We start from the raw sequence: 25461 nt of genomic DNA on the forward strand, positions 1-25461 counted from the left end.
CATCATCTTCCTCAAAGTTTGCATCAAAATACAATTGTTCATACTTCACATTATTTGAATAAGTTGCCCTTGACAATGATGCCACATTAAGTTTAGAACTCTAGTGATTTGTGAACACAACAGAAGGCAGCATATTACCCACTTTCAACAAAACAAATTGTGTCCTGCTCCTTAGTAATTATAATATAGAAGCTTAATACTTGTGTATCCATTCTTTTCTTGGACTAAAGCCTTTGAAGTAATTACACATGCTAGCTAGGAAAGAAGTCAAATTTAATTAAAGGAGGCTTACAACGGTAGCATTTTCCCCATGTAAGGCATTATTCTGACATCTACTGGCCTGGTATCCAACCATACATTTTAATACACGGCATTTGTTATTAAAAAGGAGCCTATATATTAATCCAAAGATAAGAACAATTAAAGGAACACAAAAGACATACATTTAAAACAGGCCCATATATCTTCATATAAATCTCACAGCCCTACCAATATTTTGGTAGGTTTCTATTGCTTTCTTAACTCATCTGAACTACTGTATATCATGAGGCTTTAATACAAGCAGCTTTGGGGAAGAAAGTTACATTAGGGAAAAGAAAGTTGTGACAAGTAAAAAAATCCAAGAAGTTTTTAAAAAAAAAATCTTTACTTGCAAAATTAAGCAGCATGCTATTTTATGATTTATACTTGAATTTAAAAAGACTAATTAGACTGAAATAAAAATAAAACCTAAAAATGGCAATTCTATAAATAATGAAAATTTTGATTTCACTAGACTTTAATGAAAAACATTTGGTAATTAAATACTTGCTACTGTTCATTACGTTGATGAACTTTATTAGGGTTAAAACTATAACAAAGTTCATCCTAAAACATTTTGCAATGCAAAATTATTTTCACTCAAGGAGTGTCTCAAATTGAATGCTAAGAATTACAAGCAATCTTCAGAAGCAGACACTCACATTCGTAAAACTTTATACATCTTTTGGAACTAAGATATTTATACTACTAAAATCAAACATGCATCACTTCCCATACATTCTGGTATCATGATTTATATTACATTATGTAACACCATTCTTCTAAACAGCAGCAGTTTTAATCATACGTTTGCCCCATTTTCTTTGGATTTCTGATCTTTATCTTCGTTCTTCACAACATCCTTTAAAAGAAAAAAGGAGAGAATAACCGAAGTTCCAGAAGTGAGATTTCTGACGTGAAGTGTAAAGCAGTGTAAGACTAAGATACTGTGCTGCATTTACTATGTGAACTGTCTTACTCAATTCAGTTATAACATTCATATTTCCAGCGTGTTCCTGAAAAGCTAAGGGGGCATAAAATTAAATGCAACTTGTGAACTTGTAAAGAGAAGTATAAAAACCACCCCCAGAGGTCTCACTTTGTATTCCTTTACAGGCTTTAAGAGAAAAATCAGATTTTTTTTCTGCAAAATCCATTATTTTAGGATAACATATAACAGAGCTAACATGAAACGCACTTACACTGGTTAAAGCTGCCTGAAAACCCTGGGGTTACAAGAAATCTTCATCCCCAAAATACCAGACAAAGGCTATTTATCTGAGCTAAGATCCTGGGAATAGCGGGTCATGCAGCACCTTCAGCAGCCAGGTCTGATGGAGGTGGCAAGCCCACAATCTGCAGTGCAGCACAGGACTGCGTAAAGATACTGATGACAGTCAGACGGCTGCAAGGTATTGCAGCATCAGTTTAATAAGCTACTGTGACTGATCTGATGCTTCAGTTGTATCCTACAAGAGCAAAAAAGGTCAAAGACTTAACAAGGTTCCTAGTTTGGTTTTTGAGCCTCTGTAGAGTCTATTGGCTTTTCAAAGTAAAGACAGAATTAGAAGCAACTCCAGTTTGCCACTGAGTAGCCTCCCTAACCCACATCTATTCAAGCCTTATTTAATGGGGCCTCACAACATTCTTAGGGAACATGCAAGTCACTTTCTATACAGTGAGAGAGATGATTAAGCAATTTGCTCAAGCTTGCTTTACTGGAATGCACCGATAAATTGAAATGCCCCGATAAACTGAAATACCGAAATTTTGCCTTGAAAAATAGAAGTCTTATTCCTAACTGAACAGAGAGGATATAGAAAATTTGCACTGAAAGGGATGGAGAGGGTCCACTAAAATATTACAATGGCTTGGGATATATATTTAAAAACTACATAAAAATTAATACAAGTCAGGAACTTCTCTTGTGTTTCAAGCTTAGAAAAATACACTATATATGTGTGTGTATATATTATATATATATTTTTAAAATAATTAGTACCTCATTTAGCATCTCATACAATGCAAGTTATTATTGTCCCGAATTCACATAGAAATGTTTTCATTCTGAAGTTTTTCTTCAGATTTAGTTTACAAAAAGTTTACATATAACAATCAACAACAGAATTACAAAAATTCTAACCTGTTTAAGAACACTGTGTATTTCATCCATAACAGTAGCTAAGTTTTTGATTGTCTTATTCAGCTGACTCTCAAATTGCAGATTTTTATCATCAGAGATCTTTAAATTTTCCTGTAGTTGGCCAAGATCCTTTTTGACCTCTTTGAGTTCCGTAGACAGACTTTTGTTAGAATTCTCCAGCTGAAGTATAGTCTTTTCATCCTCATCTAAAATAAAAGTCAAAGTCATTTCCAAGGGCATGTACTTTGTATCTTAACATTCCACTTACACAACAACAAAATTATTAAAAGACCATTAAAAGACTACATTGTGTTACCATTTGATAATATGCAATTCTGACTACATTTGAAAAGAAGCTTTATATTCAACTTGACCGAAAAAGATAAAAACGATTTCATTGTATGCAACAACCGTACTCCAACTGTTGCTGGTGTGCAAGTTCCAAGGGCTTGGGAAATAGAAAACACATGATAGAGTGTGCAAATATCTAAGAACACTGGGTCACAAATATTACTCAGATTGGTTTATCTACTAAAAAAGTCCTAGAATTTTGCATCCATACAAGTACTACCTTCAAAGCAGTGTCCCACCTGTTTTTTCTTCTAGTAACTGAAGCTTTTGTTCTATCTCTGCCCGCACTCTTTCACTTTTCTCCAGCTTCTGCAAAAGGCTCCCAACATCCACCATAGCTCCATTGTACACTATGAGGCCAACATTTTCCTCTACAGCTTTTGATTCTTGCTTTATTGTAGGAGATGGTAACAGTAATCTGTTTCCTACAATTGATTAAATAGTATTAAGAAATAATCATTATGTCATTTTTCAGCTGCCTACAGTTCTAGTGACCAACCTTAAAAACGTCCTTCATTAGTTTAAAACAATATCCCATACTAATTCAAGAGTCAGACCTCTAACATTACAGAAATAAGATTGTAACGTGGTTTCTTCATATGTGTAAAAGGAATAAATAGAGATTCGTGATGTTTGGCCTATCCCTCATTTCTCTCCTCCTTCCTTCCCCCAGTCCCTTCCCTTCCCTCCCCCCCGCCAAGCGGTATGCTCTCCCATGACATTCTTCTATTCTTCCTTTCTGCAGTAATTGTCTTCCAAGAATCGAGCTCCATTCCACGACCCGTAGGACCTGCATTGAGCCTCATGACTGCAAAGGTATGCGAGAATACATAATGTTGTTAATGAACATTCAACATTAACCTCTGTCTTCCTTCCTGGTCCAAAACACATTCTAGAGAATTCATGTTATAATTGTAACCCAGGAGCTGCTGGAAGTCAGAAATACCATAATTTATGAACTGCTCAAGGTTTACTTTTCTCAAATAGGCAGGTTCTCTGCAGGCATCTCAGAACTCTCATATCATTTGCACAGAAACAATTCTTTATGGAGTTTGTACAATGCAAAAAATACTACCTAACATATCTTCCTGTAGTTCTTCAGACTCCTCTTGATTTTCTTCATCTTTAGAAGTATCTGTTAGTCTTCTGTAAAAGCAGGATTCTCTAAGTACTACTTTATTAAGTAGCTTCTTGACCTAAAACACAGCCATGGAAAGCAATGCTATGTTATTCAAGTAATGCAATGGGTGCTAATGCACAACAGTCAGCATAATACCTAAACAAGTATGTTCTACTTTGAAACCCTACTTCAAGAAATTGCAAAGCTTTTTAGCATATTGAGCTTAAAAATGTAAACAAGCTAGGAAAAAAGAGACTTTTTTTGAGACACATTTAAAAGCTGCATATTCAACGTAGGCATACTAAGAGCTGCAAACTGTACCTTTTCATCCTAAAACAATTTACAAAAGATTAAATTAGAGTATCTTTGCAACTAGAAAGTAGGATACCTAGAAGTTAGGGATAAAGTATAGAAGCAACAGCCTTCAGAAATGCTTTCCACCCACACCCTTATAGCATTCCTGCAGTATTCTCAAAGGCATTTCTATTGCTGTACAAAACCTGAGCACGTGACAGGTGTAGTCCAAGAGTGTACAGTATCTCCTCCATGTCCTTTTCCAGAAGATATCCACAGTGACTTTGATCAAAATAAACAAAAGCCATCAGAAGATCCCTATTAACAGTTATCATCTGCGTCTTGTCTTTCTCCTACAAAACATTCATTGTGTGATCATTAGGAAGTTACAATATCATTTTCCCATTGGCTACTAAAAACAAGCAAACATTTAAGTTAACAAGGAAGTTTTCCTCAGTTCCATTTTATCATTTCTTTCTGTCAAGTAATTAATATAACTAGTATTTATCTCCTGGGCTCAAATATAATATAAGCAAACTATTTAGGACAAAAACTTCTAATATTAAATAGGATTACAGCACAATGGACAATAATGTCTGGCAGACACAGCTTCCTTTTGTTCAGACTAACATGCCAAAAAATTTGAAAAATTAACCTAAGTAAACATTTTTTTTAATCCCTTCCCAACCCCCTCCAAATAAAATATTTTACTCAACAGTTGCTTCAAAAGGAAGTTCCCATAGCTGTGTAATGAATGATCATCCAGCTCTAACAGCTACGACCATTTTGCACTGTTTTGTCATTATTCCTATTCCTACATTTCCTAATTTTTGAGGAACAAAAATAGTCAGATGCTTGTTTTATTCTTGCATCTCTAAGAAAGTTTAAGCATAACCAATCCAATTTATGCTCTTTCTTAATCTGAACTGTGGATGCAAGCTACTAGCCTCATCATGACAGAAAAAGCATCATTGTTCTGCAGGGAGATGTACAAGTGCTGCATAATGACTACATCCTTTTTCCTGCAGGGATATGTAGAAATGTTACATAACGATTCCAGGCATTACAATTGGCAAGCCAGTTTTTTTAAAATCAAGCTAAACTTCTGCTTTTCTTACATAAGAACACAGCCATTGAAGACTGTGGATAAAATAATCATATCCACTGCCTCTTATGTGCACATGCAGTCCTCAGATCTTTCAGACAAATTAGTATCTCATAAGAAAGTTTCTACAACAACTTTCACTCAGCAGGCATTTAAATGCAAGTGAAAGTAGATTTTAAGAACCTTACCCAAAGCTGTCATGTTCACTAATTTTTATATATGCAGTGTTTCAGTCTACAAGCGTTAAAGGAATTCAAAAAGTGAAAACAGGTTTTATAATGAAAATAAAGGTAAGCTCTAGTTAGGACAGCTCTAAAAGTTGTATGTAGTTGTTAAGAAATGCGTTAATTACTTTATCTTTAGATGACCTCTCTTTACAATGCCTATTTCCCTCTCTTCTGTCTTCCCGTTTGTTCATTTCCTCTTCATCCCGGTCTATAAAACAGAAAGAAAATTAAACATATCCACAGCAAATGATTCTACAATTATTATCACAAAAATACATGCGTCCATTAAAAAACAATTTACATAACCCCCCAAACATCTGGAAATATTACAGTATTTCCCCAAACAAGAGAAAACCATATGGCATTTTAAGTTAGTCTCATTATATTTTTATTTTTCTCCCATCTTAAAGGGACTTATCAATTTTACCCTGTAAAACCTTAAGTTTTCATACACAGGACAGAAGAGAAGAAATAAATGCCAATGAGGCCAAAACAAGTTGTGCCAACATCATCATCTAAGTGGTGCAGAAAATCACCCCAATTCTCCCTAATGAGGCTTGGTAGAGTCTGCATTCAGCTATGGTTGTTCCTATTAGGACAGAATTGATACTGTTTACTGTCAAATATTTTACATCATAAAAACTATATCAACCACATAATTAAAAACATGTGTTTATATTCATGTCCAAGTGAGATTTTTCATTACTGGTATATTTGATTCTAACCCTTAGATTCTCCAAAAGTTACTGCTGATTACAGCACTTGTTAAATGTGAAGGACAAAAGTTGGGGTTTTTTTGTGTTTACGAGCAGACAATACAGTAAAACTACACTGAAAATAAAAAGAGAAAGAGGAATCTGACAAATGCAGGGATGGATTATGCCATGCAGCTCTGTGCCTTGTATACAAGTTTTTGGCCGGAGAATCACGTGCCAAATCAAGCTTTAAGAAACTGCTCACCTTTCTTGTGAGGGAAACTTTGAAAAAATTATGTATCTCAATATTTGTCTAATTTTGCCAACATGTTTCTGAGAACCACAAGCTTTTTCATGTACCTCCATGGCATGCTGGATGTGTTCTCACCAACTCTGACTGGAAACGGCACAAGGACAGATTATGGGAAGTAGCAGCAGTTGTACAGAAGAGGACAGCCCAGGGAACTTGCATAGGGGCCAGATAATAAGCAAGTAAAGAGTTATTGGGAAACCAGAGCACCAAGCCTTTAAGGCTGATGCAGCACTTTGCTAAAAACACCACTGAAAATGTTGGCTAGAAATACTGGGACTGCAACATTTATGCAGTTCAAAACCACATCTCCAGCAAAAACTGCACCCATTGAAGGAGGAAGAACTCCCCCCAAAAGTACAAACTAAAAAGCCCACAACATATCTTACTCCTTCCTGCACCTTTGAGCAGGGAAAAAGGGTGATTGCTGCTCTCTGGAGACAGAAAAGCTCCCCAGCCCCTTTCCCCATTTCTTTGGGCAAACAGAACTCCACCCAAACACAAACCAGCTCCTCACAGCATCATTTAAGAAGAGTCCCACACTCTACATTCTGGCCTAATAAAAACACGATGACATTTTAAAACTACGGAATAGAAAGTTAGGCACTTAAAAGTGGCTTGGTTTTTCAGAGGTGCTGAATACTCACATCTCCTACTGACTTCAATGGGAGTTGCGAGTGGTCTGCATTCTGAAAAAAATAAAACCACTTCTATATACATGCCTTACTTTGCGTACCACAGCTACAGCTTATATTAACTATGTTCATACAATGCCTAGCATAAAAGGCACTTAAATCTTAAGCAATCTTAAGCAGATCTTGTCAGAATTACATTAATAAGATTAGTAGTCTAATAATGCAATTTTAGATCTCTAGTTCTAGTGCATTCTCCACTTTGAAACAACATTCAATGGCAATAAAAAGACTTATCCAAAAGCCATGAATTTCATAATTCAAAGGTACCTTCATCTTCATCTTCTGCATCTTCTGCCTCCATTGGATCATATTCTTCTTGGTTATTATCATCTTCAGTTTCCTCTTCATCTTTAGAATCATCTTTCCTTTTATCTTCCCTCTGAAACGAAAATGTATCAAGCCAGAACTAATAAAACACCAAAGTGAAAGCAGTCTTACTACCTTCATTCAAAATTTGAGTACGTTTACGTTCAGTCACCAAATTTAAAAAAAAAGTATATACAAATCCCGAGATATGTATGTTAGTATGTTAAAATATCCTAAAATAAATTAAACCTGTAAAGTTTTTAATGACTGAATATGACAGAATCATATTTAAATAGATTAATGAGTCAGAAATCAACTAACACAACAAAAATAGCTTTTGAAAATAGCAGAGAAAACCCCAGATAGCAACAGTTTAATCTTGATCCAGGCAGGACAGTAGTTTATGTAAGCTAGCTGCAGACCTTCTTTTCATCTCTATCTTCTTTTTTATCTTTGTCATCTCCAGATTTTCTCCTCTTGGGTTTTGGTTCATCATTTTCATCATCTTTTTCTTCTTTTTTTTCTTTTTTCTCATCTTTTTTGCCTTTCTTGTCTTTTTTGTCCTCCCTCTCTGGGAGGGAAACCAGGGCCTTGTAAATTCTGACACCAAAATCCCTCTGAAGCATTTCATTGAAGAGTTCTGCAAACAATGAAACCTGAACACAAAGAGGAATGAAAAGGAGATGACAAAAAGTTTTTTTAGAATATATATTACACATTTGTAATACTTAAATAGCTATGAATTGCTGTCTTACCAAGTTTTCATCACATCAGTGCGAAGTCTGACCCTAAATAAAATTTTATCTGGTTTGAATATGGATACCTTAAAGAACTTTATAAAATGCTTCTTTCCTGTACTGCAGTTTTTAGGACCTAAACTAGCTCCCATTTTACTGTATAAACTCACTTCCATACCTGAAAGCTTGCACGTTTCTCCTGGCTATCTTACAGCGGCTATACTGCCGTTCTAAGCTATGTATCAAAGGCTGGGCAATTTTTTTTTTATATGTATTGCACAAAAAAATTAATTTTACTTAGGTTTTATTTTGCCATGCTATCATATACTTTTAGAATTTAAGAACACAGCAGTTACCACACAGAATTAAAAGAACCAAAAGTGGCTGAATTATAAGCTTATTATATTCAACTGGAAGGCATCAGCTTCTTCCCTCAATGCAACATCTCAATATAGAGCTCACTAAAAGGTTGCTTTAATAGAGTAGTATGACTTACTTACCTCAAAGGAATGCTCTTTATTATCTTCCAATCTGTAGTCCAGAAGAACACTAAGAGACATAATGCTGCAATCAAACTTTCCACTCTTTGCTGCCCAGTTCGGATGTACAATGATTGCGGGCTCATCAGGCAGGATGTATCTCCTCTCTCGCCGTTGACGTTCCATTTCTTCTTGTCGCTTTCTTTCCTCTTCCTAAAAAGAGAGAGGAAAAAAAAAACCCACCCCAACACACAGCATATTCCAGAGGTGAAATTTCAGCCTCTGTATTAGCTTCAAGGACTCACTGCTTTGAAGAAAGTGAAGGAAAGCCTAAGCTGCTGAACACGGTGTAGATGACAGACAGAAATTACAGGCCAGCACTTCCAGAACACACGCTGTGCCCACTGCCTCACCTAAGACGACTGGCAATCTGAGCAGCGCGAAGCAGCGCATGCTTTGCCGTTTAACCCAAGCGGCAACAAGCACCTCCCAACTACCTTACGGTGCTGATTGCAGCATGCTTACTTGATGGCGAAGGGAACCAAACTAATTCATTTCAAGATATGGTATGCAAGCTGGCAAGGGAGTCATTGGCTCTGTTTGGGGTGTTTTATGATATGTACAGGGAAATCTTACTGTATCTTAGGATAGGAACAGTAAAAGGCTTCTTGCATCAGTTTCCCAAAGATGTATATCCAGCACAGTTTTAACAATTAGCAGAAGATGATTTACTCAGCTCTTTTGGTCATGAGAAACACCACTTTTATAGATGCAACTGATGCAAATCAAACAAAAGGCTAAAAAACAAAAAACACCATGCAGCTCATTGCTTGCCAAGACAGGAGTATTAAAGTGTTACAGAGTGTGTGTATATAAAGGTGTTTTTTGTTTGTTTTTATTTTTTATTTATTTTTATTAAAGAAAGCAAGCGCAATGAAACCTCCCTGCCCCTAATCTGGGGGGGGGGGGGGGGGAGCACTGTGGCAAGGAACCCCAAGATAGTGCAGCCCATTCAAGCTGCAGGAGAAGGCAGCAGTTAACAGAAACAGCAAGAGCGTGGCCTTTGCTCCCTTACCAAGGGAAAGGCTTACGAAAGTAGATAAAATTTCAAATCGTGTCATGATGATTAGCAGGTAAGATGACACAAAAAGGCAGGTTTAAAAGTAAAACACAATAACTTGTCTGTACATTCATGCCCCTTCTCTGCGGTTGGCTTCAACCTTATTGCATATATTTTTATCTTCACAATATAGCAACAAACACTTAAAAAGTATTGAAACTACTAACTGCAAAACATAAAGGGGGAAACAACAATAAAAAAAACATGCCTTTCAGTACATAGGAAATTTATCGAAAGTGAAAATTAAAGTTTCATAATAAAGATAAACCTATGCAAACAATTAGCCACACAAAGGAACTGAACTGGTTGGGACACTATAACCTTTCACAGACTAAAAACAAACAAACAAAAAAATATATATACAAAACAACCCCAAAACCACACTTCCATGGTAATTCGCCAAGGCTTGCATGCTGCTAAATGCTAATACAACTAAGCAGCTACTTTTCATAAAGGTTTAAAAGGTTAAGATCTTGTTAAATGTGTTCATCTATTTGCAGTAAGTGTAGTTTTGTTGGGGAGTTTTGCCTTTAAAAAAAAAAAATTATGGTCTGATGTTAACTCAGACATCCTTAACAGTTGCATATTTCAGCTGACTTTGCTGATATAAAGAAATTCAAACCTGCCAAGATTTCACTCCAATTCAGCAGCTCAGGTTACAAAAGAGTTCCCAGTCTAGTCAGCTAAGAACTACAAAAATCTCAACACAACTAGGCATAAGTCCTGTGCTTTTAATATTTATATATTTATTTATACAAATTTTTATATATAAGATTTTATGTATTTAGTAAGAATTAAACCAAACATGTCCAAAACCTAACCTCTTTGTCATCTTCAGACTTCCTATCCTCCTCCTCTTCCTCTTCTTTCTCAGACTTCTCTAGCTCCTTTTGCTCTTCTTTTTGTTCCTCTACTTTCAGCTGCTTTGTCAGTCGAGCTATCAACTGAGATTTCAGTCCTTTAGAGCTAAGGGTTCGACTTTCTAATTCTTTGCGAAGGTCATTTACCTGGTAAATAAAAGCTCTGTAAGTGGTATCAACCAGTGACATTGCAAAACATGCGATTAGCAGAAAAGGTGAAGTAAAAATTAAATAAGAGCACTGAAAGTCAACTGTATTTTTAAAAAATCAGTTTTGAAAAAAACAGTAGTATTTACTGATATAAAACATACCATATTTAAAGCTGTGTTCTCCTCAAAGAGCCTGCTTTTTGAGGGGCTTTTCACAGGGGCAGGGAAAGGATTTGGTAGTTTAATACTATTATTCCTTTCAAGGGAGCTTTTTATTATGTCTCCTGGCATACATTTTTGCATAATTATTGCCTTTTTAAACTAATATTAAAGTATTTTAGACCCCACATTTTTGCATGTAAGTAGATATGGCCAGATTACTGCAGAACTTTAATTTTCCAGTTAAAAATGCTGTATTGTATGTGATACACTTAAGTTGTATGAAGTTCAAAGAGTTTCAGTTAGCTGTATTTGCTTATTTAAATCAGAAGTCACACTTGCATACTGCAACATCAGATCTAAGTCGCTTACCTATAAAATTAGCAAGGAAGGTAAAACACTACTAAACATTTTCCACAGTTAAGGGAAATAAAACTATATTTTGGGTCCTGCCTTAAAAAGGAAAATGTACAGTTGAACCCCCCCCCCAAAAAAGTAATTACCTTCATTGTTTTTGGATCCAGTTTAGACCAGTGTGTAGGTGTAGAGATCTCTTTAGCTTCCCCATCATCCTTTTCCTCTTCATCCTGACAAATAAAATTAGAAAATTATCATTCAGAAAGCTTGAAAGCTTTTCATTTACTTTTTAAATTCTGTTGCTGATCTGTGCAAGGTCACAACTGTTTCAGATAGTCTTCTCCTAAAGTTATCATTTAAACAAGTTCACACATACATTCTACCACTTTATAAATTATCACAGTGCCACTCAGCCAATACAAGCCAGATCTGCGGAACACAAAAGGGTGATAAGCAACACCACAAAGAATATTGGGGTTACACAGACACTGCTGGTCTCCATTAACCACACAGTGTGTGATCTTCCCCCAGACTTTAAAACCCCAAAGTTACTCTTTGTTCAGTCAGACCTTCCCTTATTCCAAGATGCTGATCAGCCACATGGCCTGAAATTCAGATGTTTCAGACTAATGTTTGTTCAGTTTCAAGTATCACAATTAGAACTGGCCACAAGAGAGAATTTAGAAATTTTAGAAAATGGCAAAATGTTTAAAGACAGCTATTCATAAACTGCATCTCACTCAACAACTGGTCCCAGATTCCAGCAACTACTTCTATGATAAAAATTTTCTGCGCATCATAAGCACAATTTAATTCCATTTGTGATATCAGCATTCACATTTTAAGTTAGTATACTAGCTGAAATAAAAATAAAAAACAACATTCACTACACTGCTGAAAGCTGGTTTACCAGTCATTGTTACCAGTTATGTTCCTCCTATGTATGTATGTTGTGTAGTATGTGGTGTGCATTTTGTGCCTGTGTTCCTGTGCCTGTGAGAAGCAGAAATAGAAAAAGGGATTAGCGTTCAGTGCCTGTTCTCCATCAGCCTCCTTGCGTTCACCCTGAAGCTTCTCGACCAGCTGCTGCTTGTATCCTCGGGAGAGGGTTTCCCACTCTGAGCGGGTGGGAAGGCAATGCCAAACATCCGGGAAAAATAAAACCACTGTCTCCACATGAGCTGGAACTGTACGCCCCTTGTGGGTCTCCTCAGGGCGATGGTAGCGAATCTCTGCAAAACGGTACCTGTTGCAAGGGAAGAAGCATGTTGGAAAAAAAATTCTACAATACATTTTAAAGAGCCTAGATCACTTGTAGCACATCAAGTAAAGAAACTTTGCTGCAAGACCTTGAAGTTTATCTAAAGAAAAAAATTATGGAAGCCATATTTTCTCTTTTGGCACATTTGTACAATGTATCACAATTTAAAAGAGGAACCAATGATATGCTCTTTTATGTAACTTGTTATGTAGCACAAACAGGTTTAATGCGCAAATAAAAAGAGTTGAAGCACTTCAAATTTAGCATACAATAGGCGTTTCTTTTATTAGTAGAACTGCAATAAGTGTTAACACAGGACAAATAAACTCATCAAGAGAAAATATGGCTATAACCAACAGCTAATTATTTATAGCAAAAGAACAATGAAATGAAGTTCTCTTGACGATCTTCTCCAGCTATGCACAAAACGAAAAATATTTTCAACGTACATTCATTAAAAAATTACAGTATAACATGTCAAAATAAATTCAGAATTTTTAATTAGTTCTTAATGCATTGTTCAGCACAGTTGGCACCAATCAAGCTTATTACAAAACAGAACATCCTTCGAGTAGTTTGCCTGCTCTACCACAAGCAGCTGACAAAGAAAAAGGTGTTTTCACTTTTTTTTAAAGCTTTTATAATAGACAAGCATTTCTATAGTGTATTTGGTTTTGCAGCACAGTACTTACCATTGTGTGCACACACTTAAGTCAATCCCTGTAAGAGCCTTGCAACAACGAATAGCCGTCTTTATCAGCACCGAAGGGTCCTTTTCTGGATCAGGTCCATCCAGTGATGGGGACCAGTGTCCTCCAATAGCCATAGCTTCATCTTTGCCTTTCATACCCACTAAAAACTAGACAAAAAGAGTCTTCTGAATGTTCCCCTGCTAGGGGGTAAAAAGTCACTTTCCCAAAGCGTAAGAAATATTTCATAGCACACACTGAAATCCAACAGTAAACTGTTACATTATTTTGAAATCTGAAAATGAAAGTCAGTCAAGAAAGAGTTCAGTTATTTTTTTTCCACAGAGTATTTCAGAAATGGAATAGGTTTAAAACATCATCACTCATTCTTGTTCTGCAAGACTTTCCATCAAGTTTCTTTTTGCATATAGCTTATTCTTTTGCAGTAAGAAGCTTTCTAACACAACAGACAAACATATTAATTCAAATGGTGTTTTAATTCTGGTAGACACATGTATAGATGTTCCTGCTTAAAAGTGATAAAGCAAAGCTACAAAAGATAAAACCACAGAAGCATTATCAAATCTGTAAGTTCAAGTACTTCCATTGGCTTTAAGATGATTAAGTTTAATTAGAAAACAGCAAATACGTGTTGTCTTGAAACACTATAACACCTACTGAAGTTACAACAGTTTGTTCATTTTGATAACAATGGCTAAATTTCAGTTAGCATGATAGTTACTTGTTACTTCATTTGTATTCTCTTCACAGCTGAGCCCTTATAGTCTACATGCTTGTAAAAAAAAGACTAACAAAGTTAATTATATAATAGATTTCTCTAAATATCTATAGTTTGACTAAGTTGAAGAAAGCAGTAAATATGAAAACAATGATGATAAAGCTCCAATAAATCAGAAAAAGGAGAAGTGACATACAAACTAGATCTCTTCAGAGGAGAAATGAAGCGGTCATTTAGCCCATGAACTCCTTCCTTATCGACAGGTATTTTAAAGCTCTGTAACCAACCTTCATTGCCAAGAGTATCTGGCATTGAAGCATATTTACCTTTACAAGTCTAGCAGGATGCTGAAATCCATCACGAAGTTCTTGGGGATCTTCAGCCAGAGCACATGACTTATGATAGAGATCTTCCATACTAGGACTAGCCATCAACATCACCTGTTGTGGAAGTCAGATCAGTCTTGTGAAGGTCTCCCACTATGACTGGTAAACAAAGCCCACAACTTGCAAGCACTTACACACTTACCAATACTTTCCCTTAAGGTCACAAAAATCAGCACATGTAAGGGTTAAGAACACAGTTGTAGAACTGGGGCTTAAAATGCTAGTCAGAAAGATCTCTTTCCCTCCCCCACCATTCCAGATAAATGCAATGTGTGATCTTATATAATGGATTGAAAGTATACAAAAGCAGCATGCAGAACTACCATACTACTTAGCATATTATCACTGAATGTACTAAAAGAAGCAGTGAGTACATTTCTGGTTTCAGTCACTGACTTCTTCCATTTTGCCAGTTACAAGAGAACTGGCCTCCCACACATCAGACTCTTCTTAACACCCTGTTAGTCTAGCCAAATCTAACAGGGTTGCTTTCTAACCTAAACAGCTTATTCTTTGGAAACAGGCATGCTATTCCTCAATTAATGAAGATGCTTTGAAGCTTAACTTTCAGAGAGTTCTTGCCCATTATAACTAGAATGAATAAAGCAGTATATCTCATACTTGAGCCACAGCTTCAAAAATTTTACAGACAGAAGGCAAGTTAAGTAAATCTTTCAGAAATAGAGAGATTAAAGGCAGCTTTGTTTCTAAACATATTTTTAATGTTAAATACTTTTAAAACAGATTGACCTAGAAATCTCAGACATATTTTAATGCAAAAGCTTTCAAATGGAACAGTTTTCGGAAGATTTTTGGCACTGAAGTCCTTTATGCATCATTATGGCCCTTGATACAGAATTACATGATATTCTGATAGTCTAAACATGCTCAATCTACTTTCAACAGGATACTAAAGATAAAGATGAATTTGAAAGGAGTAACAAAGAAAACATCACTAAAAGGGAGAGCAAAAACTATATAGAAGAGATTCCCTGAAAGGGGGGTGGGGGGGGAAGGGCTACATTAACTGTTCAGCACATATTGCCTAAGGACTGCACTCGGAGATCCTGCAGGAGCTGGCTTTCTTGCCTATAATTAAATCAGTGCAACATAGTGCAGAGAATGGAAAAGAAACCTCAGTACAAACAAGATGTAACAGAAAAACAAACTGAATTTCAATCATAATTCCTCAAACTCTGTACACCAGTTCTTTATCAAAAAGTTTAAAACACTATTTTGGTTAGATCATTGCAGCATATTTTCAGCTCAGTTGTAACCAGCTTTTTGCCTTATAGGTAGAAAAAATTCTAATGGACAGTCATAATACAGGAGGCTGCACAAACCTTTGCACTGTACAGATGATCAGCATCAGGTGGATCAAGGACAGCAGCATTTTTATCTATAGGATCTACTTCTCTATGCATTACGTAGAAATTACAGTAGTTTCCCAGCTGAAATGGTCTAGACATAGGAAAAGCATCCACCCATGTAAACTGAGCATCAAAGAAATCACTCGGGATATACAAGTTCTGGTAACGCCTCCTCAGTTCCATCATATCACAACTACGGCTGAAACAGACAACATTTTTTGAAAGATACAGCAACAACCAAAAAAAGCACAGCATTAAGAGGAACATTTGCTGGAAATACAACCACCTTATACCTAAACTAGAAGAGTGCTATTTCAGATTGTAAAAATCTTTAGACCACGAACCACATGCGAACCTGTAAACAGCCATACATAAAAGACTTCAAGTATTTGATAATTTTGATCATTTAAAGAGTCATGTATAATTACTGAAGTCTGAAAATTAGTAACTACTAAACACTCTTTAATTAAGGTGTCTACATATTAGGGAATATTTAATAAATAGGATAATAAAAGTATTTTGCAGAAGCACTCGAAAATAAGAAAGAATCTAGTAAGTTTATTATAAGGTTCTCAGACATATCTGTTTTTTCTTTGAAGTTCAGATCATTATCTAACATTCACTACACATTTGTGTTGACACTGCTCACAGTAACCTGTACCCCCTAATAAAATGAGATCTTCTAAGTAAAAATCTGGCACTATAAACATACCAGTCCAATGAAAACTTGGAAAACTGAACCGTGTAACGAGGAACAACACGTCGTGGTCTTCGAGGTGATCTCTCCCTCTCTCGTCGAGGTGATCTCTCTCTGGAGCGTTTTCTCTGGGGTGATCTTTCCCGGGACCTACGTCTCTCTCGTTCTCTTTCACGACTTAAAAATGCATACAAGATGTACATATTTTTGCATGCTGCTAACAAAAAAAGCTTTCTAGAACATTATAGCACAATAAAAGCTAGAACTGTCACAGATGATTCATAAATGAAGATGAGAAGTTCTGAGTAATTTGTTCCAGTATATTGTCTCTTCTTTAAAAGAGAGACTGATTATGTAGCTCTTTCACTACAGATAGACAGGAACTCTTTACCAATATCTACTGGTAAAACTGCCTGTATCACTGACTCAATCTGGAGCAAAAAGCTCGGCTCCGTTAGAAGACTAAATAATAATCAAAGCATTCTACAGAGATCTGACATCAAGAACATACCTCCTGTCATCTTTCCGGTTTGGCATAGAGTCTCCTCCTCTGTCATTCCTCCCAGAGAATCTGGATGGCGGGTCTAATCTTCGAGCTGGTTGAGGCTGTGAAACTATACGAACAGGAGGCTGTAACAAGCCAGCTGAAACAAAAATTTGCAAGATGAATACATAGCAGGGGGCAACTGTCTACTCCATATCATTAAAAAGATTGACTTTACAGTGGTTTTGAAAGATGCACACCAGTGAAACAACTGCTAAGCAGCAAATAAATCACCAGCAAATAAATCAACCCCACCCTCAGCAAAGAGCCCTCCATCCTTCCTCACTGATAAAAACAGAAACACTTTTCCAATTTCTTTTAAAATAAGTGAAATTTGTTTAAAGTATCTTAAGATGGAAGTAACAGAATCTAAGCAAGAAGTTATAACCATAAATATCTAACTCTTTTATTGGAAACATAATTGTTTGAAGACAGATATACTACATACTCACTGAGCTAAAGAAAACCTAGAATTTAATTTTGAGGCTACTATTAGGTAAAAACAATTAGCTTCTTTGTAAAAATGACTCTTGAATCAATAGATTATACTGCTGTATTAATCCCCCAACACATACTTTTTTTTGTCTTAAGACAATACAAATTTAACCGACTAACTGTAAACGTAGGAAACATTACTAAATACTGCTGAACACCTAGGACCAACTAGACTGTAATAAGCATTTATCCAGAACAGCTTTGCTTAGGTGGTAGTTTAAGAACTTCTCCCCTTACTTTTATTGTGGGTAAGAAGTACTGCGGGTCTTATTACCAATCCTACTGCTTATTCTTCAGCCACTCAAAGTGCAAATGACACCACAACAACCTCTGGTTTTAATTTGTCATGTTCAGCAGTGTTCATTCCCTTAATTGCCAACTTGGCTAAAATAAACAAATAAAAAGCACAAATAATACATTTTTAAGAATACCACTGTGGGAAAATGGATCTCGTTAAACACTCCAGAAGATGCTGACAAATTACACCAATTAATATTTTCGACTCCTCAACTTGTCTGTAAAACGCTCAGGAAAAAAAAATACCGAATTTGTTTTCAAATTACGAAATCCTAAGAGGAATGACAGGAGTCCACAGGAAGTTCACTAACCAGGGATTCTTGAGCTACTGCAGGTAATGTGATTTGCATATCTAACTTCCCACAGCTATATTCAGACAGAAGAATAATGATCTTCCCCTTCTACAGGATCCTATTCACATAACTTCCCCTGTTACTTCAGTCTTCTGAAAACATTACACTAAGCACAAAGAGAAAACAAACTTTGTAAACTGAAGCAGCACCTTTCTGCTGCGGCTGCTGCAGTAATGGCTGAGGCTGTGTCTGAAGCAAAGGTGTGATTGAAGCAGCTGATATCTGCGCCTGCAACAAGGACTGCGGCTGCGGCTGTGCCTGAACACTGAACGCAGTCTGCTGTGCAATGGGCTGAAGTACTGCCGGAGGTGTCTTGAGTAAAGGCTGAGCTTGGGTCTGGTTCTAACAGAAGGAGAGGAAACGAGTTGTGAAAGAACTTAAACTGGAAGTAGTCAAGTACAAGTTAGACTGGGTAACCACGTATACCTGATTCGGAAGCGTCTGGATCCTTTGCGCGTTCCATTTGAACGGCATATTAGGATTGTAGGTAGCTTCTACCAGAACTCTGTCGCCCACCTGAGGTGTCTTTCCTTTAACAGCACTGCAAACATTGCAGAAAGTGTATTGTAAGAGTCTTACTAAGCTACAGAAGCAAGTTTTATATTTGAAAGTTATGTTTGAAGTTGGGGGAAGTAGTGGAATTTCATTAAGAAAAGCTTATAGGAACAGCATCTACCCCCAAATTCAGTGAAAGCACTGTCTGCTTCAGATAGGAGTATGTACAGGAATTTAATTCCTATCTTTGGTCCAAGATTATAAGTTCCCAGAATTGTACTGGGTTAACATACACAGAGAATTATATGCATTTCTCCACCACAAACTCTTCAGTTTTATATTATAAAAAACTTAGTACCTTCTGAGTCTCCTAGCTTTGGCTTTTGCATGAAGAAAATTCATGTAAGGAACTTAGATCTAGAAACTATTAACTTACTCAACCATCTGACTTTCAGTGTTGAGAGGAAAAACCATACTGACTGCAGACTTTATCACTGGAACCACAGAATTAGAATGCAATAATCTAAAACCTTTTATTTAGTATCACAGAATACATCTGCAAGCAAGTGTTTATGCCTTACCTAAGCTGAAAAAAGACATCTTCATCCACAAAACCAAATGTATCATGTAGCTTAGTAACTACCCCAGTGAAGACGCGCTGCTTTTGTGGTTGGGTTTGCTGCTGACTTGACCGGGGTGCTGGATAAGAAACAGTTATCTGGGCTGCTGGTTGAGGAGTAGAGAGGCTGAGACTAGTAGGCAGTGCAACAGCTGGCTGTAAGCAAAATAAAGCAAACTCTATAAATCTTATAACCTGCTGACATACCTACAGGAACAGTTCCTTTACTCATGTAGACAGGAACATAAAAACCTCCCTAAAGCAATTATTCTGAATGGAGATTTTCAGAATATGGAAGTCTATTTTATTTTAAGATGATTTTTTTCTAATTCAAATGCAGATTGTCTTTGCTTAGCCTTTTCTTTTTAAAAATGTCAACTTTCCCAAAATACATACTTTGTCTGGAGGAGGAAAAGAAAAAAAAAAAGAGAGAAAGAAGACTGCATTATTGTCTACAGGTTACCCATTCAATGAGTCTGAAGAGGGGATAAGCTCCTAGTTTTGCTAGGAATACATGCTTAGAGATCATTCTCCATCCGCATACCAACTGTATTGTTGTAAATCAGCAAAGGGATTGAGACTAACAAGAACCCTTCTCATAACTTAAATTCGTGCGCTTGCCTTCTTACAAAAGCAGAATAAGGAGGCAGAACACAAGTTTTACAGAGTAATATAATGAAATTAAGTAACCTACTTCTACTTCATACTTTTTTAAAAACATGTTTTGAAGATTAAGTGAAAACAGAATGTGAGCAATTTACAGTGTGCTAAATGGTTGCATGTTTTATGCCTGTCAAGCTCAGCAACATGTTTTTCAAATGTCTATATACACATACTGCAATACTGTTAACACAGAAAGTTAAATTCCTTCTCAAAGGAGAAAAAGATTTTCCTAATTTGTTACTTACTGCAAAACACTGAACACTTGAAGTTCAAACCAAAAAAGTAATTGAAACACCTATTCCCCTTTAAGATTAAGGAAAAGTGTATGCTGCTCAGTTATTAGAACCAAGGCAATGCATATTTTAACATCTGGATAAAATAAACCTGTACCAATAAAATGTCCATTCATATTAGTTCATTTTACAGATTAAGCCATTCAAGAAGTCACAAAATTTGTACTCTTGCATTATCTGTGTTTGGGGATGAAGACCAAACAATAAAACCAAACTAACCTGCGTTAAAATGGTCTGCTGAGGTTGCTGCAACTTAAAATAAATAAAAAGTTATAAATTAATTTTATATGCTTAAGGAAAATGTACAATTTTACCTCCTCTTTACAAGTAAATTTTTGCTTAATCTGAGTCAGTTAATAGTCTTTTGGGGTTTGGTCATTTCAGCAGTTTGCATATCCATAAAATTGTGCTTGTGTGATTAATTTTAGGATCACATGATCCAGGTTTATTCAGTAAGCAGAAATGCTCTTTTCTTGCAACTGAAAGGTAACAGCAATATCAAAAAAAGTTTTGGCAGCTGAAGAAGATTAGGCCTGTAATTTTCATGTTCATTTTTTCTTTTTCAAAATCTGGTAAGCTCAAAGATGACCCTAAGATATGTAAAAGGGAACTTTTTTGGACAGCATCTTTCCAGCAGTTAAAATACATGGCCCTGTTTAGAGCAAAGTTTAGCAGGAATCGTGTACACATGGAATTGTATATTTTTAATGTCCTCTTTGCATGAAGGTAGGCAGGCTCCCATTCTGGATACGTCTCTCCATGTTTGTGAACTTCAAGTTCTTTCACTATAAAAAAATATTACTTAGTTTCTTTAACAACTTCCCCTACAAGGTTGATTTTGGAGACAAATCCTACAAGACACACAACCAACATTATTTTTTAAAGTTATTTGTGATGTACACAGTAAGAATCAGACAAACCTGTTGCTGTACACTATAGAGAGTCTGTTGAGGTTGTGAATATTGCTGAAACAGATAAAAGCAAAATATCTCATAAACAGGAAGTATTATTACCCCCAAAATGCCAAATACAAGTTATCTGCTAAGCGTGTTTTAGATAGAAACTATTCACATTTAACAACTGTATTACAAAACACATTGAATACTATCAACATATATTATCCTTATAACAAATATTCTTAGACTTTAGACTGGACCTCTGATGTACTCTTTCTAGATAAAATTTTACTTTGGCAATTTTTGTTAAGCCTGACACTTACAGAGTATCTAGGACACAGTATGAAATCATGCAAAATGCTATCAAGGTTACATATGGTGATTGGAGATACTCAGAACTTTAAACATTCAGTTTAGTGGCAGCAGAATTTTTTCCTGAAATTCTCTCCCACAGCTAAGATTAAGCAGAAATTCTCCCACCTTCATAGATTAATACTATCAATAGCTCTAGACCTACAGTACTACTGTTTTTAATCAAGTTTATACTGCAAAGGCAACATTTCCCACTTGCTTTTCTCCTGGATAATTTAGCTTCACAAAGTCACTGTTTCTGTATTGTTACATTTCATACAGACAATAGCAAATACTCCCTTCTTTACCTGCTGTAATGCAGCTGCTGCAGCTGCAGCTTGCTGCTGTAAAGCAGCTGTCTGAGTTAGCTGATAGTTAGTTGGTGTCTGGGTAGTCAGGCCTGCTGCAGCCAATGCCGTCTGCTGCGTGTATATCGTAGGAGAGGCTCCAAGCAACGATGGCTGCTGTACACCAAGAGCAGCTGAAAAGAGAATAAACACATAAGCACTAAGAATAACTTTAAACAGATGATGTTTCTGGCAGTTGCAGTACCAGAAGCAGTATGCGATGCTTCACTCCTGAGTTAAGTTCATAAAGTAGATAAGCCCAATGCCAAAATTTAAGATAAAGCATTACACCTTGCTAGCTTTTCTTCTAAATTTAGTCAGAATTAGTATACCACAGTAGAGGCACAGAGACTGTTTAATTTTGTTCCCTCAAGTTGCTTATGATTTCACAGCTCTAGTAGTTGTGCTCCACACACACCATTGTTACTGATCCAAAATTAAGCTGTCATTCCTGATCTGAGGAGGCAGTAAGAGACTGATTTGTAGTTGGTGACTATCATCATATAATACACAAAGATGCTGTAATCAACTCAACAGATCCTGAAGGAAGTGACTCCCTCTACCACACTGTTCTTTCCAGTAAAGTACAGTTTTTAGAGAAAAAGTTGATGGCATTGATCTTCTTGAAATTTTGGAATGAAACATGGAAAGAAATCAGTAAGCAACTGTGTAAATAATCACTATGACTATGATCTGTATCAAATATTGTCACATAAGTATTCTAGGAGGTAATACTATTTTAATAATGAAATCAGTAAGCATTCCATATTACAGCAATATTACAATATTTCCAGTATTACAGGACATTTTTCCCCTGGAAAATTCTAGCTTTATTTCACTTTAGAAGCCAAAGAAGCCAGTTCTTTCTCCCATGACATGCCCTCCATTTCCCTAATCCTCTTCCTTACTCCTTTTCCCTCCATCAGGTCCTCTTTGAAAGTATACTTTCAACCATCTAGAACCACACTCATCTGGAACATCATCAATGCCTTACATAATGCACCTTAAACAGTTCTTTAAGTCTAATAAAAAAGCTTTGCTGCTGCATTCTAGGACAACTTACATTTTTCTTGGCTGCATTACTTTTGCTAGCTCACTCAAGGCAAATACAAGTGCATTAATCTTTCTCCTCTTATTCCCAAATGCTGAACAGAAATTCCTATTGGCACGCAAATTCACTTAACGCTATTACCTTTGAACCTGATTACCCTAGCCATCATCATTTGGTCCCTCTGATTCTAATATTGTATTGTAATGAAAATGGGAAACATTGTCATCAAGCAGGTTTCAGGAGCTCCTCCTACCTTTTGTAGGAAGGATATTCACAAAAATATTAACATGCTTGGTCCCAAAACCAGATCTTTGGTTATGCTGCTCTGCCTTTGGTGTTACACCTGCCATTATGACAATTTTCCTTCCAGCAGAACCCACCAGTATCTCTCTCTTATGCAATTCTCAACCCACACTACTACGCTTATCCCATCTTCTCCATTTAAACAAAGATTTTGCCACCACTGCTGTCACTTTCTTAGCTTTCAATATTAACCGGGTACCACATTATCTACAATGCTGCAGATCAACTTGCCAACAAAGAGCAAGGTCAGAAGGGTGCTGTGATCCCCCATGGACTAATATCTGTAGTAACATATTTTTCAAAGCCATATCCTCTTCCTGCTGATTTGCTCTCAAGTATTTCAAGAGTTTAATCTGACCATCTTTTATTTATGTATTGACCTCAACCAAACAGGTTCTGATAAAAATAAACAATCATGTTTGCCACCCTAGTAAAAATAAATAAAAATCCCATAGCCAAAAGCTGACTGTGTGGGGCACTGACATCTGGCTGCCATATTATGATTATTGCCAACAAACATCTGCAGCAACAAACAATGGCTTCTTAGGATTTGTGATCATCAGCCAGTAAGTACAATGACAGAAACGCCTTCCTTCAAATTAAGCCTAGTAAACAATTTCCACTAGCACCAAACACTGCATGACATTGAAGTCAGGAAGGGCTTGGATACAGATCACAGTCCTAGGCCACAGCATCCTTCTAGGTAAAAGAAGTTTCTGTTGCAGCAAATTCAGAAAAAGACAGTATTAAGTGGTCTCTCTTGATGCTTAATTCCAGAGACCCTTTAAGATGAGGGAATGATACAGATTTATTAGGATTATAGTAAAGGAGTACCTATCCAGGGCTTTGAGTACTTTTCACAATTGTCAGAAATTGTGGGTTTGGGGTTGTCGGCTTTTTTTTGCTGTTGTTTGATTTGGTTTCAGGCTTTTTTTTTTTCTTCAGACCTACAAATCCAATTTTAGACAGTAGATAGTCATTAGAAGGTAATATTGCCTTAAAAAAAAGTTTCTTCAAGACTAATGCACATGCAATGTAAATGTCATATAATCCTCTCCCAAAGAATTCCCACCAACAGGCACACAATAGAAACCAGGCTTAGTGTATTCATTATAGGACATCCCTTTACAGCAAGCTAACAAATTGTGCATCAGCTACTGTTTCCTAGTGGATCTGAGATCCACAGTCCCAGAACAGCCACAGGGAATATTTTGGAGAAGTATCTCACTACATGCTTGTCCTATACTTAGGCACTTCTTTAGACATCTCATATAGGCCACCAGGAATAACAAGATACTGAGCTTCAGGGACCTTTGTTTTCATCAGGTGCACAGTTCTTTCATTCTAATGCGATGAAGTCTTGATATAGCAAAGAAGACAATGCTAATTAATCAGAATCGGGCACAGCTAGGACTTTACCTTGACTAAAGAAAAGGTTTCAGAGCAAAACTCTAAGTTCTATGAAAACAGGCTTCACTATGCAACAATCAGTCTTGCAGATGGTGTATACCAAGCACAGAGACACAAACCAAAAGACATGTCAAAAATCAACAGCTGAGAGAACAGAAGGGGATTCTCCTTCAGGGGGCAGGTTGAGAAAACTACATCATAAGTCTGCAGGTATACGGACCAAAAAAAAAAAAAAAAAAATCTGTGTTATGTAGGGTTTTAATTTTCTGCAGCAGGCATAATTTAATTTAACTTCCTATGCTTAACCAGCATAGCAGGGACTTTATTCTGTTCTTAATCATGCGATGCATGAAACTATTAGACAAGCTCTTGAGAAACAATTTCACTGTGTTGCAAGTAGGAGTCTCTCTCGTCATACAAAGATCTCTGCTGGCACCTGGAATTACCTGCCTGCCTTCTAATACCAGAGGCACAAAAGTAAATAGTGAGCTATCCCAAAGGGATTCCAGGAACCCCTCATCACATGTATGTCACTCTACAACTATGTAGCACTGTCACACCTTACTAATTAAGGGCCCTAACTAGCATAGTTACTTCTTCACCAGGGACTGCCAGGACAACATGCCGGTCAAAGTGAAAAAAATCCCAATATTACCTTTTTGCAATTATAAAACTGGGTTTATAACATCGTCAGTAAAGATGAGCAAAACTAGTTCATCACTTTTGACTACAGCTTAGGAAAAAGCTATATAACACATTGCCTGTGTTATAAGAAAACTGAGACCTGTTCTCTCC

General features: G+C 36.5%; 1 protein-coding gene and 1 non-coding gene across 3 annotated transcripts in view; both read right to left on the bottom strand.

Annotated features, from left to right (window-relative positions):
* Positions 1-256: 256 nt before the first annotated feature.
* CCAR1 (cell division cycle and apoptosis regulator 1) overlaps positions 257-25461 on the bottom strand; it is a 28959-nt gene continuing 3754 nt past the window's right edge. The window contains exons 3-26 of one of the 2 annotated variants that reach the window (XM_067299745.1): positions 21864-22036; positions 21229-21273; positions 20528-20560; positions 19315-19508; positions 18665-18779; positions 18388-18580; positions 17061-17193; positions 16565-16726; positions 15826-16051; positions 14423-14536; positions 13361-13527; positions 12443-12653; positions 11554-11637; positions 10704-10889; positions 8784-8975; positions 7969-8202; positions 7508-7619; positions 7193-7234; positions 5666-5748; positions 4415-4561; positions 3870-3990; positions 3034-3219; positions 2444-2649; positions 257-1162 (exon numbers count right to left, since the gene is read on the bottom strand). In XM_067299745.1, coding sequence (XP_067155846.1) covers positions 1103-1162; positions 2444-2649; positions 3034-3219; positions 3870-3990; positions 4415-4561; positions 5666-5748; positions 7193-7234; positions 7508-7619; positions 7969-8202; positions 8784-8975; positions 10704-10889; positions 11554-11637; positions 12443-12653; positions 13361-13527; positions 14423-14536; positions 15826-16051; positions 16565-16726; positions 17061-17193; positions 18388-18580; positions 18665-18779; positions 19315-19508; positions 20528-20560; positions 21229-21273; positions 21864-22036 — 3419 coding nt within the window. In that variant the 3' untranslated portion in view covers positions 257-1102. The remainder of the gene's footprint in view (positions 1163-2443; positions 2650-3033; positions 3220-3869; positions 3991-4414; positions 4562-5665; positions 5749-7192; positions 7235-7507; positions 7620-7968; positions 8203-8783; positions 8976-10703; positions 10890-11553; positions 11638-12442; positions 12654-13360; positions 13528-14422; positions 14537-15825; positions 16052-16564; positions 16727-17060; positions 17194-18387; positions 18581-18664; positions 18780-19314; positions 19509-20527; positions 20561-21228; positions 21274-21863; positions 22037-25461) is intronic. The other variant, XM_067299746.1, reaches the window with a different exon arrangement.
* On the bottom strand, positions 13678-13742 carry LOC136992491 (small nucleolar RNA SNORD98). Its single transcript, XR_010884779.1, has one exon. It is a non-coding gene; the product is annotated as a small nucleolar RNA SNORD98 (small nucleolar RNA).

This window comes from Apteryx mantelli, chromosome 7 (assembly GCF_036417845.1).
Source record: "Apteryx mantelli isolate bAptMan1 chromosome 7, bAptMan1.hap1, whole genome shotgun sequence".
In the NCBI taxonomy this organism is placed as follows: domain Eukaryota; kingdom Metazoa; phylum Chordata; class Aves; order Apterygiformes; family Apterygidae; genus Apteryx; species Apteryx mantelli.